We start from the raw sequence: 17367 nt of genomic DNA, 5'->3' as shown, positions 1-17367 counted from the left end.
ATGGCTTCATACTGTCCGGTGATGGGTGAATGCAATAAGATCTGCCATGAGAAAGTTACATCCTAGGTCTATCCTGGCAGCAAAGCTAATACAATAATGTCCTTCATAAACTCCTTCATTGAGAATCTTCCACCTACAGTTCAAAGGAGGACGCTAAGCAGTTCCTGAGTGAGCTAGCTATTTTCAGTGGCTTTGCTTGGTTCTCTCTCCTTTCCGAACCAGTCGATAGTTGGACAACAACAGCCCACTTTCTCTTTTGACCTTCCTTTCTTCAGTTCTTTTATCTTCAGCAACAAATGGTTTCACTGATGTGGCAACAAACCTGTATCTGGCCTGTACTCATTTCATTCAAGGTGAAAATTAAGCTAAAACACCTGTCCTCGTTACTTTCTCCATGCAAGAGAATTTTCTTTGTATGGAAAAGTATTTCATACTGTAAGCCCCTTCCCCAGTGAAAATTGGGGTGGTATGGGTTGATTGTCTAATTATGTAATGTTTGTTAGTTAGATCCCACTTTTCCAACTCAAAACGTTTTACAGCCAAAACATTAAGAGAACAATTATTTCACAAACAAACCAAACCTAGCAATAAATAACATGGCAATAAAACATACTGAGAAAAGTATAAAAGATGTGGTGGCAGAGTCAGCATCAAACCGGGCCATATGCTTGCTGGGATCAAAAGAATCAAAAAGTTGAGCTTGCAAAGGTCAAATCAAAAAGTCAATCTCAGCCTACACAAAGAAAAGGCAAAAGGTAGGCTGACAGCTTTTGGAAGTTGCTCCTTCTGCTGGCAGCTCCCAAAGTCTACTTCCTTCATACTGGAGAAATGAGAAGCAACCCACATCAGGATGTCTCCACCTCCATCACTGGAAAACTCCTGCCTCACTCCATTCAAGGTTCCCATTGATGCCATTGTTCAGTATCAGAAGTTCCCAGATATTATTCAAGGGCAGCCCTATGTAGAGTGTGTTACAGGAGTTCATTCTAGGCTTCTGGACTAGCAAGATCCACATCCACAACTAACTCCTATCCTCCACTTTCCTCCAATTTCTTTGAAGAGGGATTCAGCTTACTCAGCATTCTCTCTCATTCAACCCAAAGGATATTGGATTTGAGCTGTACAAAAATGTCTTCCATGTCCTCTTTCCAACTAGCCCTACCAAAACTCAATTTTCTGAGCATTCTATGACATCACAGCAGATTATCCAATCGGCTTCAGAGTTATCACCATCCCAAAAACAATGGAATACAGACAGTACGAAGTACTCATCTCAACAAGCACCACACATGGGCTGGCACCCAGTTGGTTAGCCCCAAATAGAGTAGATCCATTCAGTCAACATGTAAGAAAATCTCAGTGATTTAATGGGTCTACTCTAGTCAGGACTAACAATAGGATTTCGGCCATGGATTGAGAAGATAAACTTCACTCACCTCACGTGTGACTCGGCCATTGTTGTCGAAGTCATACAATGTGAAAGTCCACTCTTGCCTGTTGTCTTCCTCAACGGACACATCACATTGCAGTTCCTAAGGAACATGCAGAGAGCAGCAGATTACCTAAAGCAAGAGCCTTATTTGCTGTGGCAGCTAACTTCATAGAAAAAATATGAACGGTAGTAATAGAATCCGCATGAACAAGAGGATAGTGATGTTGGAAGGGGTTGGTTGGATCACTGCTATGCAACCATGTGGTTGTTGATTCCTCTCCCTCAACCCCACACATTGGCTGCTGATGTCTATGAGGGTGGTTAGACAATCAATAACTGTGTACTGATACAATATAGTCCATCTTCCAGACCCTTAGGTAAGGAGAATAATTTTGCCATCTGCGGCAACATCTAAATGTTTTACCATTTCACTAGCTGCAGTTGAATAAAATACTTTCAAAACAGTTCACTAAGTTTGCAGATCATACAATATACATAAACATACTCTCCTTGCAGTAAGGGCCTCTGAAAAGCAAAGCTCAGGTTGCTTCTTAGAAGGGGCTGAGCCTGACAGGACTTTTCAAGAGAAGAGTACTGCAGATCAGATGTCACCATAAAAAAGGCCCTTCTCCTTGAAACTCAATTTCTGGGAGTCACCACAGCAGCCAAATTTAGTTTGGTTTTGACAGGGACATAGGTGGTTGAAGGCAGGTCAGGTCTGAAGACAGTGCTACAGCAATGCATACAGGGTTTCAGATATTAGAGTAGTCTTCATGGATGCTACTGCTACATGACTTGGACGCCACCTGCTCTGGACTGGTGTGTCTCATGAATGGGATCCCTATGAAGGGGCATTCATAATGAACTGGATTGGGCATGTCTTAAGATGCACTCAAAATCTTGATACTCTATGGGCTACATGGCTGGTATCATATCAACATCTATAACTGGCTATAGTTTATTACACTATACTAAACTTATTAAAGTCCCAATCTTTTGAACTTCCCTATCTCTTCCTCTCTTGTATCAAAAAGTAGAAAGATAGGATAGAATCCGTCACTGCAGTTGAGGGAAGACTAGGGAGCTACAGATTATGGCATCTTGGTCTAATAATAACAATTGATTAATTTATCTTGTTTTATTAGGTCACCCAATAGTCACACTTCTCCATTGACATTCCTGATTCACTTTATCTAAGGGTAGGGCTGCCCTGATGAAAAACTGACAAATTAACTACTATATATACTCATGTATAAGTCTAGAAAATTTAGTCAAAAATTGACGTCAAAACCCAAGATCGACTTGTCCATGGGTCAATGTAAGTACTGTACTTTAACTCTTGTTAAAAAAGAAACTATCCCCTGGTGAAAAGTGAGAGCTTAATTCATTCTCAGAGCACCTAAATAAAGCACCAACCCCCTTTACGCTCCCATCTATACAGCATTTAGGATGAGCACAAACAGTTGTGCTTGCCGGAATTTTGTAAATTCTTTGGCATCCTTTTCCTTTGCTTCTTCCTTTACATCCTTTATGGCATACCACTATGTTTTACCCTCAACTTATCAACAGGTCATATCAAAATCCATAATTCCCCCCCCCCCCCGCAACACCCAAAAAACCCTGCCTTCAACTTATACATGAGGTTGACTTATAATCGAGTATATATGGTCCTTGCATTTTATCTCTTGCACACTTACAACTATGAGCCTAAAGGAACTATGCAGAGCAGTTCAGGACAGGGGGCCATGGAGATGGTCACAATGAGTTCACTGCTTGAAGGCAGTTAACAACACAACAACACCTAGTGAAAATGACACCACCGTTTTTATTTTATTTTATGCATCCCTATTTTACTTTGGACCAGGGAATGGAATCTGGCAGAAGAACATAAGAAAGTCATTGGTGCATCAGACCAAAGGATTACTTAATCCAGATTCTGTTTCCAACAATGTCCAATCAGTTGCATGGGGAAAACCCAGAAGTTGACTTTCAAGGCTTTTATACCTATGCACCACCAAACTTGGAAACTTATTCGTGGGTTAAAAATAAAGAAAAAGAACAGGCAGTCTGGGCTCCTTCTCCCTTTTTGGTTGCTTGGCATCCCATAGCAGCAACAATGTGTAGCTTCCATTTCCCATCTATTCTCTTGGAATGGATAAGAAAGGCACTGAATACCATTCCTTGTCTAATTCCCTTGGGCTAAGGCCCTCGGTGAATTTGAAACATTTTCATTTTTCATTGAGCAAGAAGAAGAAACTATGTGAAAGCTACTTACTAAAAATGCTTAGAAATATAATGCAAGATCCTCCAATTTAAAAGAGAGTGGGGAAGAGGCAGAGAAAAAGAGAGAGAGAAGGCAGAAGAAAAGAAAACCTCTGTTTAATTCAAGGAGAAAAAGTGAGAGACTCACAGCATGAGACAGGATAAAGTTGAAACTGAAGTGACCATTAATACAAAATAGACCTATGGCATAAACCCATATCTGAAAAATACCATTTCATGACACAGTCTTTAAACCTAGCATTAGTCTCTCCCCTTATAACTCATTTAATAAAGCATTACATCTGCTAAAGTAGAAACCAATTTAGACAGAATAAGGAGGACAAAAAAAAAATCTTGCCAAACTAGTACTGCTTTTATGCGATCATGTGAGAGGTGGTTTATGGTGAAAACATGGAAAGGTTTTCAAAGCGGTTACATCTCATATGGTGCAATCCATAGCCTGCAAAACCTAGGCTGTCAATGAGGAAACATTTTGTGCAAACTGTTAATGGGGAACAATGAAGATTTCTGCACTAACAAATTATATTTGCACACCGACAACAATAGCTGGGTTCAGGAGAAAACAGAAGCACACATTGGCTCAGAATGAATGATTGGCTTGTTGAAAGACAGTCCACATTCCAGACCACAATGCTGCTCTTCAAATACTCTTTCTATCATACTGTGCCCATCAAAAATCAGAGGAACTCTGAATGAACTATGTTCGTTGGTTACACAGTGGAAAATTATGCTGCCATTATGATAGACTGCCGGGACAGTCCCATTTAATCCTCTGATGCCCCACTTTTCACCTGCTTTTAAAATGTCCCAGTTTCTCTCCCTCTTTCCCACTTTCCCCCTTTATCCTAACTGTACTTCAACTGTTCAAACTAAGTTCAAAATGCAAAAAGTAGTTTCCACCCAATTAACTCATCAGAAGTGAGAAGGGGATATAGTTTTCCATTCCCACTAGGCTCAGGCAAAAGCAAACTGCTGCTACCTCTCCTGACCTGTCTGTTCTTCCTCATTAATAACTTTTCCTGTCTTGACCACACTTGGACATAACTTGGCTACCTGTGTCCCAGTTTTCATCTATGAAATGCTGGCCTTTGAGTGCTTGATACAAAATGTCATATTAAACAGAGAATTGAGAGCCAGTGTAACATAGTGGTTTAAGTCTTGGGGGATTATCACACAAGGATGAGATAAGGACAGGATCTTACATTAACGTTGTGAAAGGCTTTCAAATTGTTGCACCATAATTAACTGCCATTAACCCATCATTAAAGTGCCATTGTATTAAGGCTAACTTCCATCAATACAAAATGCCAACCAATGTCACTTAAATGATGGGTTAATGCTAGGTTAATGATGGGATCAGCGCAACTTCATCAGAAAGCCTTTAGTGCCATCACGGTCATTCATGCTTCCCAGGTGGGATAAGTGTGAATGCAGTGTGAAAGTCCTTCCCACAATCATGCAGGAAGGACAGGACAGGGATGAGACAGGGACGGGACATCCCTCGTGTGATATGGACTATGACTCTGGAGACCACGGTTTGATTTCCAGCTTGGCCATGAAAAACCCAGTGAGTGACCTTGAACAAGTCACACTTTCTCAGCCTCAGGGGAAGGCAATTGCAAATCACCTCTGAACAAATCTTGCCAAGAAATCCCCATGATAGGTTCCCCTTAGGGTCACCATAAGTTGGAAACAACTTGAAGGCACACAATGACAAAGTGCATATTACTGACATAACAGAGAATGGTCTATCTTTAACCCTTCTGCCCCCCTCCCAAAAGTTCATATGCATGAGGACAAGAACCTCTTCCTCAGTGGCAAAGAGTCAGGTACAGAGATATCCATACCCATGTGCTCCCTTGTATTTCAGAGCTTCAGAACTGTGTAAGTGAAGGGTGAAGAGAATGGTAAACGCTTTTTGTTTTATGACCAGCTACAAAAGACTCTGAAATATGACTGTCGAGAAAAGAGAGAGGTCTAAATCTGAGGTGGTGGATGTGCCTTGGCTTTTAAAGGTGATGGGAATGTTTGTGTAATACGAAACTCCATTTCCACTGTCAAGTGTGCTCTGTGGTTTGTAGGGGGGGGGGGAGACTTTGGCAGCTTTCAGCCAGGGCTTGTTATAGCTAAGAGAAGGCTGCCTTTGAACTCAGCAGGGGATAGGGGGGCTTTACCGTTAACTGCTGTAGGGAATTGGTTTCAAGTCAGCAGATCAAGCAGGTATTTCTGAGCTCCCATCATTCCAGAGCTATTTGGAACTGTTTATTTTACTTGCGTACATGACTTCTGCTTTAATTGCCCCCATGGCTAGTGTTGCAGTTCTTGCCGACTCCAATCCCCAAGCCTCAAGAGAAGGCAGGCAAGTGTCTAAAGAGGAATGGGGAAGGTAGTGAAGGGGATTCAACGATGTGAGTGTATATTTTTTATAGTTCATGTAGCCTAGCAGCTACAAACGACTATGAACTAGAGAGACCCTGGTTCTAAAATAACCTTAGCTATGGAGCTAGTGGGAGGCTTTAAGCAAGCTGCTATTGCTCTACCTAGTGGCCTACATACCCAGAAGATACCCGGTCTAATCTTGGAAGCTAAGGAGGGTCAGGCCTGATTAGTACTTAGATGGTGGATTGCCAAGAAATACCAGGTACTATGTGTGTGTGTGTTATTGTTGTTGTGTGCCTTCAAGCCATGTCTGACTTATGGCGAACCTATCACAACATTTTCTTGCCAGAATTTGTTCAGAGAGGGTATGCCTTTGCCTTCCTCTGAGTTTGAGGGAGTGTGACTTGCCCAAGGTTGCCCAGTGGGTTTCCATGGCCAAGTGGAGATTCAAACCCTGGTCTCCAGAATCATAGTCCAATGATCAGACAACTACACTATGCTAGTGCTTTTCCCTGAGACTGAGACAGTGTGACTTGCCCAAAGTGATTCAGTGGGTTTCAGGACGGAGCAGGGAATCGAACCCTCACTTCCAGAGTCCAGCACTCCAACCACTTCGTCATGCTATTACAGTCACAAAATAGCTTTGTTTCTGCTCATTTTGTTACTTTTGAAATGTATCTTTGTTCTGCCCTAATTACTAAAAAAAGTAGCTTGTTAGAGAGATCTCTGACAAGCTACTTCTTTTGATAAGGAGGGAAGAACAAAGACATGTCTTAAGAGTAACAAAGTGAGCAAAACGATGCCATTTGATTGGTGTGTGGTGTTTGTAAGTCACTCTTCCCAAACCTCTGCTTCTATCAATTCCAACCCTGTAATAAATTCTAAGGTGACCTAAATTCATGAAGGCACCAAATCCTATCTGACCTTGGAAGCTAGCAGGTTATTAAAAATAAATAAATAAATACATCCCTCCTTTGGTTCGGTAGCTTAGAGTCCAGCAACATGCATCTCACCATCTCCGTTGGTAACCTGTTCTTTCTCTCTGCAACTCCATTGTGTGCCTATGTAAAATGATATATCGCAACATTGCACAATCCAACTAAGATTCCAAATTCACAATGCGCATCCATATGTCCACCTCCATGCACAAAGTCACTGAAGACTTTGCATTGGATTCCGGCCCTTCTGTGTCTCTGCTCTTGAGGCCCCAATCACACTATAGAATGATAGCACTATCATTCCACTTTAACTGGATGGTTCTGTCCTATGGATTCTTAGGGCTGATAGTTTTTTTGAGTACTTTCAAGTCTTTTCCTAGAGAGGTGTTCTCTCAGATAAAAAGAATAGTGTTTTTTAATTTGCAGTCACCCCTAATCCCAGCAATATGGCAGGACCACTGTACATTGCTTTCCACTGCTCACACAATGCCATCCTATAGTATTGCCAGAATGGCTACATACATAGTATTATGACATTATCCCATTGGCTACAGGATGATCAACCATGGGTTCATTAAGGAATAAAGAACACGTAGCTTCTGGGGAGTGAAAGAGGGCATTTCAAGAACAGTAGGGAAACCAACAGTGCCAAAATGGATAGAAAGAAGTTGAACATTTGCTCAATCTAGGTATTTTTCAAAAATCTGTACCCCACTGGAACTGGAGACTATCCAGAGCATTATAATTGATGATAATACAATTGGCATTTCTTGACAAACTGGTGATGCACAGTTTGCTGTCTACCGAAAAATATCACACATGCTGTTTCAACAGCACCAGCATGCCTGATTCTCCTACAGACGCAGGCAACTTTCTGGACTCGATAACTACATGTTTCCGTGCTTGTATTTATTAAAATCTTGCCTCCTAAGCAAAGCCTGCCAAGGGCACACATTGTCTGGCAGTTTTATGATGTCTGTAAGTCTGCAAGGAAATAGGCCATCAGACTCATTCCCAGCAAGACCTTTTCTTCCTTGCCGCCATCTAAGCAGATGGATTTTCAGTGCGGTTGGGTCAAGGTCGGATCACTCAGGAAGCCCAGAGATGAAAGACTTTCCACAAGCATCTTTTCCACTAGGAAGTTTATCATTTTTAAAAAAAAGTAAGGGGGGAGAGAGCAGACTACAAAGAGAAGCAAAACAAACCAACAAAAGCAAGCACAGGAACACAAAAACACAATTATATGGCAAAAACAACAACAACAGCAGACATAAAATGGAAGGAAACACTCAGTGTTTCAGACAAGTGCTTGAAGATATATAAGGCTGGCCTAGCATAACAGTTTGATCCCTGAGGGCAGATGTTAACATTCTTCCATTTGCAACTCATAGCACTAGGATGCCCTAAAGGTCTTGAGGGAATAAAAAGTCCATCCTAGTCCAATGGTTATCCTTACAGTGGGAAACCTCAGGATTTAGCAGTTAATTGGACCTTCCTGGGAATCAAAGGGCTCATTCCCACTAGTGGAATACCCTGCATTCCAATTCGGCTCCACCCCACTATAGCAATCAATTCCAAAAGGTCCCTCGTTCTCACTATGAAAAGGGATCCTTTTGGAATCAATTATTTTTCCATTGGCTTGCTTGTTGTTCCCACTGGAGCCAAGGGAGATGGAGCAGCCCTTCAGCCGGTGCTCTCTCCCCTTTGGGAGGCTTCTGCCCCAACTGGACCCTTTACTCTGGTGACCAGTGTCTGTGGCCAGGGATTGTGGCACCCCGTGGGTATGGGAAGTCCCTCCTGCCTCACCTGGAGCCCTCCTCCCTCTCTTTCTGCCTCTCATCTGCAGGTGCCCTGGTCTACCCAAGGGCTTGTGGGAAGCAGCAATGGTATGAGTGTCTGTGTGAGTGCCTACCCTGGGCCTCGGGGATGGAGGCGGAGCAGGCGAAGAGTAGGAGGGAGTACAGAGGAGGAGGTGGAAGTGGAAGAGGAGGTGGTGGACGAGAAGGAGGACAAGACTGGAGGAGATGGAGGCAAGGTTGAGGGACCCGGGAGGAGGAGGAGGAGGTGGATGGACGCCCCTCTTTCTTTCTTTTTTACAAAAACTCTTAATGAAAAATCATTAGCTTGCTAAAGCAACCACTTTGCAAGTGATTGCTTCAGCAATATAGTGATTTTTCGGTAAAATTTTTAAAACAGAAAAAAGAAACCCAGCACCGTGGGTGCCTCTGGGGAGGGATGGTGACAGCTCCCTGCCATTTGTCCCTCCTGCAGAAACAGAATTGATTCTAATCTGGCATTCCCACTTGTTGGAACCGTGTCAGAATCGATTCTACCCAAACCTCTAAAAACGGCTACCAAAATACCCCGGGCTTTTGGCGTTTGTCCTGCTTTTTCCCCACTGGAATCAATCAAATGAGGATCAGAATCGAGTTCCAGTGGGAACTAGGGGCATATACCTCGCATCAAGATTCAGAGCTTATTGTAGTGGGAACGACCCCTCAATCTAACCCTCTGCTTCCCCATCATACCAATATTTTGCCAGGTTTTTTTTTACCCATTCTAAAATGTTGAAACATCTCTCCAAAGGCTTGGCTGCAGGGAGTAAAAGATGCAGACTAAAATATGTTGATGTTCCATATCATATGCACCCGGGGACATGCCTTGAAATTCTTCTTCCTTCAACATTTGGGTATGTAAGTGTGTGTGATCTCTTAAGAGTTAAGGCCTGAACACACCTGATCCTATTTCATCTCAGAAGCTAAGAAAGATCAGGCTTGGTTAATACTTGAATGGGAAACCATTAGGGAATAACGGGGATCTCTACATAAGATGAAGTGGCCAAAGTGTAGCCCATAGACCCCTTGAGTCCACTTTTGTGGCCTCTGAGGGTCCTATCTCCAATATTTTTTTAACTTTTTAGGAACAATTTGCAGACATTTTTTCTCTGTAACCCACAGAGAAAGCACACAAAACATGCAAAAAACCCTGTCCCCCCCACAGAACCCTCTGGTACCCTAAATGCTCCCTTTTTTAAAAAAAAGTCCTTCTCAAATGGCAACCAGAAGTGACACAATATCCCTTTCATACGCCATTTTGGAAAGAACTTCAATGAAAACAGAAGGACAGTTTGTGTCCCATGGAGAGGAATCGAGGGAAAAATGGGGCCCTTATTTCCCATGCAGTCAGCCACCCATGGCACAAGCCTAGGAAAGAATCTGGCCTGAAGAGCCCCTACCCATCAGGGCTTACGATACAGGAGTGGATGGAGCAATGGTCTGATCAAGATAAGGCAACTTTCTTTCTTCCTCTGGCAAATGGTCTGGCTTACTTTTTCCCCCAGAATTATGGGCAGGTGTACCTGCTTGGAACATCTCCCATCTCTTTTCTGGTTAACAGCACATCTTTTGAGCATGGATGCAAAGCATATTTGCAAAAGGTGTCTCAATATGCCATGACAACCTGTTGAGTAATTAGCCTCTGCTGTGAGACTTTTTTGGCTTGGGTGCAGGAGCAAGGCAACAAGCATTTTTGTGTCCCCCACTCCCACTGAAGTGTCCACAATTTGTGCAAGAAACCTCTATGCAAAACTAATCTCTTTCCTGTTCTGCGAAGCAAGTGCATTCATGGACATAAAGAAAACAAAAAAGGCCAAGCTTACTGAACAAAAAGATGCAGACAACGGGTGCATCTACACTGTAGAAATAATGCAGTTTGACACCACTTTAACTCTATGGCTCCATCTTATAGAACCCTGGGATCTGTAGTTTTGTGATGCACCCGCACTCTTTAGCCAAGAAAGCTAAAGACCTTGTAAAACTAAAAATCCCAGGATTCCATAAGACAAAGCTACAGCACTTAAAAGTATTTCTACAGTGTAGAGCAGCCAGAATCTCTGGTGCTTCTCTCTTTCAAAGTCTGTGCAATGATTCAAAACATGGTCTCCAGAGTTGTGGTTCAATGCTCAAATGGCTATATCATGCAGGCTGTCTCTCTCTCTTGAAAAAGGTTTGTTTGTTTTGCAAAAGAAAATGGTGCCACAAACGTGAATGCTCTCTTTGAAAATGGATATATAACTTTTGTCACAATGAGCCCTACTCTAAACTGCTTACTGCACATGTCTGCCTGTTGCTCATCCTGTCTCATAACTGGGATCTCTCATGGTTGCGGGGCAATGAAACCAGAGGACTTAGTTCAAGCTTCAAAGAAGCTATCCAAGGTGCTGAATCTTAACTAACACATTTCAAGTTCATATTAAAGTAAATGTAAATTCACTGGTCCATGGATATGGGAATCATCAGCCCACATTGGCATCTTCCTGCGTTTTCAGCTTTGATTTATGCCCGGCCAATGCAAAGGTGAGCTAAGTGTGGTCCATGGGCCACACGCAGAAGCAATACATTTACATTTCTATATTGCTTATCAGTTAACTCAGGACTCTCTAAGCAGTTTACAATCTGTAAGGCAACTGCCCCCAAGAAACTGGGTCCTCATTTTACTGACCTAAAAAAGGAGGTGACTTCTGGTTGCTTCCTATTCTTAAAAAAGGGCTGGTCACATGCTTAAAATGTATTGGGGAGGATATAGCAAAATGCATCTAAACATTAGGAGAATTACGGGCATTTGGGGGCAAAATTTATTTATTTATTTATTCATTTATTTATTTATTTATTTTGAAGGAGGTACAATAGAAGGGTCCAGCCCTTCTGGAGGGCTAACATTTCCCATCTCTGAGCTAGAGTAGAAAAGATGGCTTTGTCACCAAGGAAGTATCATCAACCTGTGGCTGGGAGACAAGGATGGACATCTACTAGTTTAACACTAGTCTAGAGGGTTAATTGCTATATTTCTGAATTAATGAGGAAACTGAGGAGCAAGGAATCTATATAAAATCCACTATAAAAACAAACACCTCTTGAAGTCACAAGCTGCTGCAGAAGTAATAGGGCTTCTTTCCTCCACATTCAACTCATTTCAACTATTATAATGGTTACACTCTTATTTATTTAAATTCCTATTCATTCATTCATTCATTCATTCATTCATTCTTTTTTGTTTAGTATCCTGTCCAATGTGGCTTACAAAAAGTTAGAAACAAAGCATAAAACCTTATTGTACAGAAGTTGAAAATCACTTAAACAAATAAGCCTATTAAAAGCACAGTGTTTGAAAAGTTTGCAACACATATTTAAAACATAAGAATTATACGTATGAACACAGTGCACCCCATTAACAGACCTTTCTGCTACATAACTGTAAGAACCAAAAGCCTGCCCAAATAAAAAGACCTTTGTTTGCTGGTGGAGGGGAAAAAGCAGAGAAAAGGTCAACTGAACTACATTTCCATAGTCTCGGGCTGCATCTGCACTGCATAAATAATCCAGGTTGACACCACTTTAACCGTCATGTTGCAATGCTATGCAATTCTGTGAGCTGTAGTTTGTTATTGCACCAGAATTCTCTGACAGAGAAAGCAAAATGTCTTACAAAATTACTCTTCCATATCATTGAGTGATTGCAGTTAAAGAGGTCTCAACCTGGTGTTTCTATAGTGCAGCCTAGGGGCAGCCACTGAGAAGGCTTATCTCTTCTCCAAATGTGTCTGTGATGATGGTGGGAACATGAGAAATCCTCCCCTGAAGTTCTCAAAACTCAAGCAGGCTCATGTACAGAGATATGGTCATTCAGACAGGCTACATCCAAGATGGGTAGGACTTTAAAGAACACTTTGAATTGTGCCCAGAAACAGACTGGTAGTTGGTGAAGCTTTTCCAGAAAAGGAGTTATGTATCCTTTGCAACCAGCTTCAGTCAGCAGCATGGCTGCACCATTTTGAACCTGCTGAAGTTTCCAAACAGTTTCCAAAGGCAGCCTCATGTAAAGTACATTACAGTCAGCCCTTCATATTTGTGGCTTTGACTTTTGTGTATCTGATAGTTTGAAGATTTGATCTCTTCTCTCTAGGGATCTCTAGGTCCTCCAGTGCAACTCTGTGGTCAACTTCCATCAGATTCCTGGAGATTCCTAGAGAGAACACTTCTCTAGGTATTTGTAGGGTCCTCCAGTGCAACTCTATGGTCAACTTCCAGCAAATAGCTCTGGAGGACCTAGAGATTCCTAGAGAGGTGTTCAGTCAGGTTAAAAAAAGTTAATGGTGTTTTTTTTAATCTGCAGTTTTCCTACTTTCACGGGGGTCCTGTGCCCCTCGAATATGGAGGGAACACTGTACAGGATTTTGTATGTTCCATTAAAATGGAACAAGCATGAAAATGTTTCACCTTTCTTGATACAAAAACACTGCCCATCCAGCAGTCAACCTGCTCTCCAAGCCAGAGCTCAGAGTTAACTTTTTTCACTACATAGAATCATAGAGTTGGAAGAGACCTCAAGGGCCATCCAGTCCAACCCCATTCTGCCATGCAGGAAATCTCAATCAAAGCATCCCTGACAGATGGCCATCCAGCCTCTGCTTAAAGACCTCTAAGGAAGGAGACTCTCTCAGAATCCCCCAACTATCATGGATACTGGATTCTTGGAAGTGTAGTATGAAAATATAACGTCCCCACATTCTGCACCAGCCTACCCTCCTGCTTCAGCATAGACAGACTACTGCTACAAGACTGGACATAAAGGCACAACGTATGAACCATAAAGTGACCTGCAGACCATCCAACCATTCTAGAGCAGTGCTGTACATCTCAGAGCGTGATCTCATTTAGCTTTCTGGATTGTAAGTTATGCAGGTGAAAGAAGGCCAAGGGGATTGAGGGAGAGCCCTTCATCATGAAATTTACTTCTCTCAGGACATTGTAATGATATATTGATCTTACTTCAAATTTTAGCTGCTTCTTGGCGCCAGTGCGTGTGTCCTCCTTCTCCACTTTCTTTTCATCACCACTGCAAACTCCATCTGTCTTCTCTGGAGGCAGAGCCACTGAGAATGAGAAAGAAAAGGGGGGAAATATCAGAAGGCAGTTGTAGATATAAGAAGACTTCAGTCACCCGGCACATCAGACACCTCATTATAAAGCCAGTTGTTGCTCCATGGTTTCAACTTGAAACTTGGTTCGAAACAGAAGTATGGGGATGAAATTTTCACATGAGGTTCTCATGAAAAACCATTGAATTAGCAACCGAAAATTCAGTCTGAATGCTGTGCTGATATAAAAATACATTTGGTCAAAGTGCCCTCTAGACAATTATGCATGAACAAATGACGATATGCACATATATATGCCGCGCACACACAAGACACAGTGGATTATTGATGGAAAAGGAGAGTCCAGAAAACTGGTGGAATCGTCCGGCTAAAACACAGCAACTCTTATCTGCAGGTGTAACATTATTAGACCATTATTGTGTTGTACTAAAACTCTGGAGAATCCCTACTCAGCCATGGAAACTCATTGGGTGACCTTGGGCAAGTCACGCTCTCTCAGCCTCAGAGGAAGGCAATGGCAAACCCTCTCTGAACAAATCTTATCAAGAAAAACCCATCTGATCTTAGAAGCTAAGTGGAGTCACCTCTGGTTTGTACTTGGATGGGAGATTGGTAACAAATACCTGGTGCTATATGCTGTGTTTCTGAGGAAGGGACTGTTGAAAACCACCTCTGAGTATTCCTTACCTAAGAAAACCCTATGAAATTAATACGGTCACCATAAATCAACAGGTAACATGAAGACACATATGCACAGAAAGAGATAAGAATATCTAAATATAACCAGGACCCACTCTATCTTTCAGGTTAAATGGTCTAAAACAAATTCAATTTCCTTTCTCACCCCTCCCCACCTTTTCTTCTTTTCATACAATTTCTCTTCCAAACAGATGAATGCCAATATTTTACCCCTCTTAAATGAAGAGTCTACCTACAGGCAAAGAATGGGCATTGAGAGGATAAATGCTCTTGACTTTAAACACTGGTGTTTAATCTTTCTGCCTGTTCAGAGACATAAATTAAACATTAAAGCAAAGTTTTCTAACAGGTAAGAACTGTGATGTGACAAATTAGACCCCACAAGTAAAACATATATGGAAGAAGGATAGAGATAGAGAAAATGGAAACTTAACGCGGAAATGCCTCTCGGACGTACTTTTTAATATTGCATACAGGAAAAGATTTTCTTTTCATTGTACCTGAGATCTTGTTGCTAGGGGACCATTTCCTTTAAAAAAATTCTCCTTTGGACTTCCAACATATTTCACACAGCAATATCTGTCAAGGTCTCTCTCCCTCTCTTTTCAACTAAAGAATGTAAAAGTATGTTTAATAGAGGTCTCACCAATGAAACACCAAATACTTAGTGACTCTAGCTCCCACTTGCTCAAGTCACCAGAGTCAATGATCAGGGATGGTGGGAGTTGCAGTGCAACTTCGGAAGTTATTTCACTTCTGATCAAGGATAAGGGCAAGGCTATTTTTTATTATTATTTAAAAAAAAACCGATTTTGCCAATGAAACTGCCATGAGAGGCAGCAAAATCTCAAATGCAAGAAAGAAAAAGGTGAATTTTAATCTACCATGCAATACTAAAATGTTAAACTAAAAAAACTAGTCACAATTATTTTGATGCGGAAAATGTTTCTTGTTCAGTCTTGGCCCTGTTCACTGCAATGAATGATCTGGTCAATATTTGCTGGAGAATCAGAGAGTAGAAATGGATTGCGCTATTTCATTTGGAAGCATATATATATATATATATATATATATATATATGATTGCTGTTATTTGCCATCAAGTTGGTTTTGACTCCAAGAACCGTGGTCATCAACTGCCCCCCCCCCCCACATAAAACAAAAATCCCCAAACCACACATTATTTATTTCATATACCTATCAACGTTAAGACTGTAGGCCTAATGCACTTACTAGGAAGTAAATTCCATTGAAGCCAGTGGGGATAGTTCTCAATAGAATCTGCTTCCAAGGAAACTTGCACAGGACTGCACCACTAATCATTCTGATTGTCCATTTTGGACAGTAGAGCCAAGACACCACCCCATGCTGTAAAACCAAGGGGGAGGGCATTGATCATTCAGTTTCCCTAGGTCTAGATAAACAGCTTGGTGTAGCAGTTTAAGAGTTGGATTATGACTCTGGAGACCAGGATTCGAATCCCAGCTTAACCATGTAAACCCTTGGGCAAGTCAGTTTCTGAGCCTCAGAGGATAGCAATGGGAAACCCTCTCAGAAGAATCTTGCCAAGAAACCCCCATGATTGGTTTGCCTTAGGGTCACCATAAGTCAGAAATGACTTGAAGGCACGCAACTACAAACAAAAATACTCTAAAGTGGCTATATCCTGTTTCAAAGCAGGCAAGCATGCAGGAGTGTATATCTCTACAGAGAAAAGCCATTCCAGTCCAAAGGTGATACCAGAGTCCATACAAATACAATCCAAGCACTCCAAACTCAAAGGTTACAAACAGTCTTGAACTAAGTCCAAAACTGAGAAGGGAGTTACCTGAGAGATTAGTCCAGATTCAAGCCAGAGATACCCCAAGGCAGAGGATATCAAACAAGGTTACCAAGAGGCACTGGGTCTGTTGTCTACTGCACCAGAAGAGACTTGGCTAAGGAATTTTATAGCAGACTGTCCTAGCACTCCTTACTTCTGCTCCCTGCATTTGAATTTTCAATGCACAACAATGCACAAATCTTCAGGTAATGCCTGCGATAGACCAGGTTGTGCTTCTGTCACAACAAGGTTGTTTGGTTCCTCTGGAAATTGTCATCCTGGCACTCTTTTTCTTCTTCTTTTTCCTTCAAGGAGGCCTCCTCCAGGTAAAGCATGGCAGGCCGGAAATCCACTTCTAATTCTCAACAAGTGGTTCCAAACTATTTAAAAGGTCAGATGTTGTACCTCAAGGCTTCCAGAAGCAACAATTGGTTCTTACTTTGGGGGCAGAAAAACAGATAGTGTTGGGATTTTGTGTTGTTGTTGTTGTTGTTATGGTTGTGGGCCTGGGGTTTCTACTTCTTGGAAAGATTTGCTCAGAGGGGCTTTGCCATTGCCATCCTCTGAGGCTGAGAGAGTTTGACTTGCCCAAGGCCACTCAGTGGGAGCTGAGAATTGAACCCTGGTCTCCAGAGTCATAGCCCAATGCTCAAACCAGTATGCCACACTGACTTGGATATATTAGGGTGACAAAATCATTCTTGGGCATATGACCCCAGGGCTGAACTTTTATCCAAGCAAGTAATCTATTAAGAAAGAAAAAAACTTCCAGACTGGGTTAGAATTGCCCCCTCCTTGGAAATAACACCATCTAGATAGGCCTTTTTGTTCTGATTTCCAATGGAATTATTACATTGTGAAGGGGAGGGGGGGAACCA

The 17367-nt window shown here is 41.9% G+C and overlaps 1 protein-coding gene across 2 annotated transcripts in view; it reads right to left on the bottom strand.

Annotated features, from left to right (window-relative positions):
• NKD1 (NKD inhibitor of Wnt signaling pathway 1) overlaps positions 1 to 17367 on the bottom strand; it is a 146720-nt gene that overhangs the window by 17395 nt on the left and 111958 nt on the right. The window contains exons 5-6 of one of the 2 annotated variants that reach the window (XM_089539923.1): positions 13860 to 13963; positions 1437 to 1532 (exon numbers count right to left, since the gene is read on the bottom strand). In XM_089539923.1, the coding sequence (XP_089396049.1) occupies positions 1437 to 1532; positions 13860 to 13963 (200 nt within the window). The remainder of the gene's footprint in view (positions 1 to 1436; positions 1533 to 13859; positions 13964 to 17367) is intronic. The other variant, XM_089539924.1, reaches the window with a different exon arrangement.

This window comes from Sceloporus occidentalis, unplaced genomic scaffold (genome assembly GCF_023333645.1).
Source record: "Sceloporus occidentalis isolate IW3139 unplaced genomic scaffold, rSceOcc1.0.p SCAF_10, whole genome shotgun sequence".
NCBI classification, from domain to species: domain Eukaryota; kingdom Metazoa; phylum Chordata; class Lepidosauria; order Squamata; family Phrynosomatidae; genus Sceloporus; species Sceloporus occidentalis.
This window is presented reverse-complemented; position numbering and strand designations above follow the sequence as displayed.